This window comes from Mycetomoellerius zeteki, unplaced genomic scaffold (assembly GCF_001594055.1).
Source record: "Mycetomoellerius zeteki isolate Tzet28-1 unplaced genomic scaffold, Tzet1.0 scaffold562, whole genome shotgun sequence".
In the NCBI taxonomy this organism is placed as follows: domain Eukaryota; kingdom Metazoa; phylum Arthropoda; class Insecta; order Hymenoptera; family Formicidae; genus Mycetomoellerius; species Mycetomoellerius zeteki.
Window position 1 is genome coordinate 100,392 of NW_017257569.1, and position 7,072 is coordinate 107,463.

Sequence of the window (7,072 nt, forward strand, 5' to 3'; positions counted from 1 at the left end):
TGGAATATCATAGAGACAAAATTCAAATGCCAGTTAGAAGCTCTATTTTTCTTTTTCAAAATACATTTTTAAAAATTCTACGCAATTTTTCAACGAGATACTTTCTGAAATGCGAAAGAATTGCAAGCGTTCCAGAATTTATGAATAATGATGTATAAAAAAACTCTTGAGAACTATTGAAAACAACACTTCGATGAAAAATAAAATTACCTTTAAATACTGCTTCGTATGAAGAAAAATTCCATTCTTTTAACATATTAATGGTCCACTCGTCTGCCATAATGATGGTATACTTAATTATCCAACGCCAAATAATGAAATTTGTTTTGGCCGGTTACTCGTCGCACATTTTTCTTTTTTTATTTTTCATACAAATTTTACGTTAATTACCGGGCACTTCGTTTTTTATAATAAATCTTACAAATAGAAAATGAACGATACTGCGCACAAATAGAAATGAAAGGAAGAATTAAGTGTGCACAATGAATAGTCCGAGGATATTTCACGCATGACGTATGATGTGCATGATGCATTTTATCCTTCTTTAATATTAAAAGTGAACAACAAGGATAAAATGATACATCATTCACATCATGTGTGAAACGAAACACATTTCGAGAGTGCATTCCGTGTTACGCATGATACGTGTGATCTATTATTTTATCTTTCTTTAACATACAATAAGGATAAACGTTTAATAGCTACGTTTACATCGTGCGCTTAGTCCGCAACCTATATATTATGATAGATGTTTTTGTTTAACTTACAAGATAAACAAGGATACCTATTGTATAGTTCGCGAATTAAGCGCATGATGTAAACGTAGCCAATAACACGTCACGCGTTTTAAACGGACCGCATCCCTTGACAACACACAATGTCTAGAAGATGTCTTAGATTTTTTAGACATGTATGCTCGAAAAGAAACCTTTATATCTACGACGTCTTTTAGCATGCACGTTGTCTCGGATAATATACTTACCGTGTTAATATTCTATATTCGTTCACCGATAGATTTAACCGGTAGATATATTGAAACAGATTGCTATATTACGAAACACTTCGAATTTATCGAAGTGTGTTTCGTACTATAGACACTTATCGAAAAATACTTCACTTTATATAACTGAACTTTATATAACTGACTTAGCGAGCGAACAACTTGTTGAGACGTGCACATTCGATAGTGCCAGAATAATTCGAAAATCGGAGTGTCGCGAGTCGCGAAAACAATGGGCACGTTTAAGTCAACAAAGCGACTAGGTCTGTTCGTCGAGCAGACTTAAACATGATTGGTTAGGTGCACAGGTAAGAACCAATCATGTTCATTCGCTCGGCAGACCTAGCCGCTTTGCCTTGAACTTGCCCAATGACTCTCGGCGTGCCGGTCGCTGCCTGCATGATACGTGCGCGGTCAGATAGGAATCGGATAAATTGTCAATAAGTTGGCTAGTCCTGCCATCTGAGCTGGCTGGTTCAGCCAATTATCTCTTACTTAATCGGTAAGGCTACCATGACTAAAAAGTTGTCTAGTGTAACCAACTACTTACTACCATTGAAAATTATTTGCGGTAGCCTATCTGAAATCATATACTGACACTGCGATTGGCTGCCACTATAATATAATATAAATGCTTGCGGCAAAGAACTTGTATGCAGCCAATAAAAATTCGTCATTGCAGTAATTCTTTTTTTTGAGTGTACATAAGTTCATTAAAAATTAATATCAGATATGTATTGTACCTGATTTTTTAAAACGCCGCTAACATCCATAAAACAAGATGTAGGCTATTATATTTTTGTCTATATTACTCATTTCTCATATATTTTATATTATTAAGATTGAAATTAATCGTTGGCACCTTCATCAGCCTGTGACTCGTATAGCCTTTACGGATTGTGTTATTATTATTTTTATTTTAAGAATTTCGAGTCTACAGAAATTGTTTTCATTTACGCTGCCTGAAAAATGCGTCAATCACCGTCTAGTTTTTTTAAATTTATATGTATTACGTTTGGTTTGATACCAGTTGAATTCATGAAGCTTTGGATTAAACATCATAAGTTAATTATTAGGAACAAAATGCGCATCAAATTTGTTAGAGCATGCATTAATAGTAATTTAACTCCACAACATTTACGGCAATTATTAAATTATAAACTTAATATGTTTCATTTTCGGTCTTTACGTAAATTCAACTATTTTAAAGGATTATTCATTGTTAGAATTTTAAAAATTGAACTCAATGATGCTTATAGATCTATCAATCATTCACAAAAAGAAATTTGTCGGCTCAGGAGGAGAATAATGAATCACATCCCAATAGACATTTGCAGTTGTTTTTTTGTCAAGCAGGAGATAACATTCCAAAAACACCTCAAAATGGAAGAGATTAAATTGAGGAAAAAACTTGATTGGCTTTTCCATAAAGAAAAAGAAAGAAAATACAGGAATATTAAACCTATTCAATATAAGGAGATAGATAATAATAGCGGTCTAAGCACGGGAGTACATAAAATTAAAAAACAATTGGAGGGAATAATTGAAGCCAAAGAATTCATGGGTGTCTCTTCAATCTCATCACTTAATAGTTTGAAAGAAGGTTGGTTCATTAATTTGTCTGGTAGGAATATTCCTAAAAAAGTACAATTATTGTTGCAACTAGGTGAAAATTTTTCTTTACCTTTTTCCTATCGGAAGAACACATTAATAGATTTCATTAAGAATATAGAAAACAATTTTAGTTTTTCGAAAACAATTAATATTTTGAAAGTTAGGAATATGTCAATTTCAATTTTAAAAAAATTGTTAACATCGCCGATTATCAATAATTCCATTACAAGGAGAGTTTCTGGCTTAATGAATGACTCGATTAGATTCATAAAAAATAATCCGAAGATAATTTTCACAAGAGCTGATAAAGGGAATACAACAGTGGCATTAGATAGAGATAGCTACATAGATAAGATCACTAGAATGTTAGACGACAAAAAAACATATATAAAATTAACTAAAAATCCGATTAACAAATTAGCCAAAAATGTTCAGGAATTATTAAAAAAATGGAAATCGAAGAATTTTATTTCTGAACCAACCTATAGAAAATTGAGGAGTAGTGACGGAATTTTACCGAGAGCATACGCGCTACCGAAGATTCATAAAGAGGGAACGCCTTTCAGAATTATAATCTCGTCCTTAGACAGTCCAATGTATTCTTTGGCTTCGTTTTTACACGAAATAATATCTAAAAATGTAGAGAGGCCTTTTAGCAAAATAGACAATAGTTTTCAATTAGTAAAAAAATTAAGGGGGACTCAAATTGATGAGAATTTTTCGTTAATATCGTTAGATGTAGTTTCATTGTTCACGAATGTTCCAATTGATTTTGCGATTAAGAGCATAGAGAAAAGATGGAATAAAATTAAGAAAGGTATTAGTATTCCTAAAAAAGAATTTATTGGAGCCGTATCCTTAGTATTAGAATCAACTTTCTTTGCGTTCAATGATGAGTATTATCAGCAAAAATTTGGTACTCCTATGGGGTCACCTCTCTCTCCGATCATTGCAGACCTTGTGATGCAGGATTTGGAGACAGAGGTGTTAGGCAAATTGGAATTTCCTGTTCCATTCTATATCAGATATGTTGATGATATTATAATGGCGGCTCCAGTTGAGACAATAGGACAGATTTTGACTGCTTTCAATGCAGTACACAATAGACTTCAGTTTACATTGGAAATTGGTGGGGAGAGTATCAATTTTTTGGATGTGACAATAATTAAGAATGACGGAATGTTAGAATGTGATTGGTACCATAAGCCTACTTTTTCGGGACGGTATTTGAATTTCTTATCTTCACATCCAATATCACAAAAAAGAGGTGTAGTTTTTGGAATGATTGATAGAGCTATTTTATTATCAGAAGAAAAATTTTATTATAAGAACATTAAATTAGTTATTAATACGCTGTTAAGGAATGACTATCCAATTGAGTTCATTTTTGACACTATTTCTCTAAGATTAAAATGTTTATTTTCGAGACGTGGTCGGATGGAACAAGATTCTAAGTCCAAGAATGATGATTCTGAAAGGGATGAAGGAACTCCTTGGTTTTTAATTCCGTATACGAATAATACATCGAAGGATTTTTTAAGAATTTGCAAAAAAGAAAACTTAAGACCTGCGTTCTATAGTAACAATAAATTGAGTAGGTTCATCAAGGTTCAGAAGGATGTTCTCCCCAAAAATCAAAATAAAAATGTAATATACAAAATAACTTGTAAAGACTGTGATGCTTCTTATGTAGGACAAACGGGTAGAAAATTGATCTCGAGAATTACGGAACATCGGAATCATATCAATTGGAATACGAATTCACAGTCTGTCATCACGAATCACAGAACGGAATTGAATCATGACTTTGATTGGGAGAACATTCAAATTCTGGATCGTGAGAGAATATTGAATAAAAGACTAATTTCTGAAAAAGCGCACATTCTTATGCAAAAAAATGGATTGAATTTGCGTTCTGACAGGGAAGGTTTACATCATACATATACGACGATGTTATGTGAAATGACTAATTAATTTTTAGCCAAAAGATTTTGTATTTTTCACATCTTTGACACACATGATTTATGACTAATATATAGCGAATAGTATAAGTTAGCTTTTCTATCTCGATTGTTTTTGTTTTGTGTCTTGGTTGTCCGTTATAAATTATAAAATTTTCGACAAACACGTTACGTTATCCGGAGATGTGAGATTGAAATTAAATGTATATAACGAAGATCAGTTTTAATGGTTGTTAATATAAACTTACAAAGCTCATGAAACATGTTGAATGTTCCGTTTGAGGTGAGTTACTTTAAAAAAATTTTGTTGGTTTTCTTTTGATATGTCAATTTAATTTTGATATTTTAATCAGGATCCACTACAGTCGGGAACCTGTAAGTGACTCATGTTGATGGAATACTTAACATATTAATTACACATATGTATTGCTGAGGAGGACTCCAAAGTGAGTCGAAACGTTGGAATACCATTTTCGTATCGTCAATAAACAGGATTCTATACATTAATGATTAATTAAGATTGAAATTAATCGTTGGCACCTTCATCAGCCCGTGACTCGTATGGCCTTTACGGATTGTGTTATTATTATTTTTATTTTATATTATTGTTACTAAATATTGCCTATATTAATTAATAATATAAAATATTGATGAGGTACGATTTAGGCGACCAGTACGCATTCGGCAACTCTTCCCTACATATCATTTAATATAAAGTTTCTGCCGGATATATTGCTAGAAATCAGATATCTGGCAATTCTTCCCGTATATCGGATGCAACTCTACTAATTATATTACTCCATAATCAAATGGATAAATACATCAAAATGTTCTGTAATGAAAATATTTCAATATTCAGGAACCAAAACAAAAAGAGATGTGTTCGAAAGGAATATTTAATGACCAGCTTCCTCCAGAAATGAAAGATGTTTTGATTAAGAGTACTAAAGATTTAGCAAATGAGATTGTCAACTGACTAGAAGTAAAAAAGTAAGATTTACACGAATAAGAATATTTATTGCTTTGCCTTTCAGTATTCAAGATAATTTATTATACATGATATAAGATAATCATAATTTAATATGAAGGGGCAGAACATGTTAAGAAGAAAATTGCAAATATAAATAGATACAAATTATATTGTTTAGAGCAAATATTATTATTTTATATACATTATTTATATGTATATATTATTTTTACATGCTTTTATATGATTTTACATTTGTTTAATTTTTATTGTTAGATACTCAGAAAACCATAATCGGCGAGTTTAGCAATTTTTTCTGAGTATCTAACAATATCATATTTGATATATATCAAATAGGATTGAATACAACCAAGCTTTGTGAAGACGAATTTAATGTTATTAATCATGGTGATTGTCATGCGAACAATTTGTTATTTAAATGACAACAATGGCAAACTTATTGATTAGATTTTTGTAAGTACCATCACGTCATAAAAATTATGTACTTTCTCTAAACATGGGTGCTCATTGATTTATTATAATCATGACTATTTTGTAACTAAGAACTGAGATTAAGCAAAACCTAACCATTCTTGAAATTTTTAGTATATATTTTCATGCGAAACGACTTATATTGTTGAAACTTCAAATTTACTGTAAAAATATATTTTTTATACTTACAATTAGGCAAATGTGAATTTTATTATAAATACAATTTAACATAGCTCAGTCACTTTATTCCAATTATCTAAAATTCTGAGTTTTTATTATGATTTTCATAATTAAGTGCAATGATTTAAATTTGCATAACGATAAATTAATAAATAAATAAATAAACGAAAAGCACTATTACGGTAAATAACGTATAATAAATCAACCTAACTAAGGCTCCTTATAAATCAAAAAACAATGAAAGAACAAGGGCAGTAGGAGTCAAGCGCGGGAGATGTTGCGCAAATAACACGGCTATCGTAGCGTGAAACTTCTTTATTTTACTAAAGCGCTTACATGTTTCGGCTCATTTTTGAGCCTTCTTCAGAGATAACTAATACATTCACATACATAGAATATAACAATTATTAATTAGTCATGGTGATCTTTCTCACCTCGAGAGTATAAATACCAGAATTAAATCCAGATAAGAATGCAGTGAAAAAGAAAAAGGGGGGAAAGAAATTTTGAAATTCTCGAAATAAAGAAAATGTAAAACTAATGTATCAAAAAATTTTGAAATTATAATTAATTATTCCGATGGTTAGGAAGCTCACCTTGATCACAAGATACCGCATCGCAAACATTACTCTTAATACTTCAAAAACCGGTTTCTGATAAGTTAGCCAGTCAGTGTCAGACACAGTTAGTCTCTTATTGATTTAATTGGTCTTTATTGAGACAGTAATTAAAAAACTAGCGTTAAAAAATTAAAAAATTAAAGAATTAATCACCAAATCAAGAAAAGGTATCCCCGAAAATGATCCAAAGTCAACGCCCGACCGACTTCTTCCTGTGCACGAGCGACACTGACTGACT

The 7,072-nt window shown here is 31.3% G+C and overlaps 1 protein-coding gene across 1 annotated transcript; it reads left to right on the plus strand.

Moving 5' to 3' along the window:
- The first annotated feature begins 2,860 nt into the window (after nucleotides 1-2,860).
- LOC108727892 (uncharacterized) lies at nucleotides 2,861-4,588 on the plus strand. Its single transcript, XM_018456178.1, has one exon. The coding sequence runs from the start codon at nucleotides 2,861-2,863 to the stop codon at nucleotides 4,586-4,588; it is 1,728 nt and encodes a 575-aa protein (XP_018311680.1).
- Nucleotides 4,589-7,072: the final 2,484 nt, after the last annotated feature.

What these genes read in the sequence shown, in the direction of transcription:
- LOC108727892 (XM_018456178.1), top strand. Translation starts at nt 2,861, where the DNA reads ATGAATGACTCGATTAGATTCATAAAAAATAATCCGAAGATAATTTTC.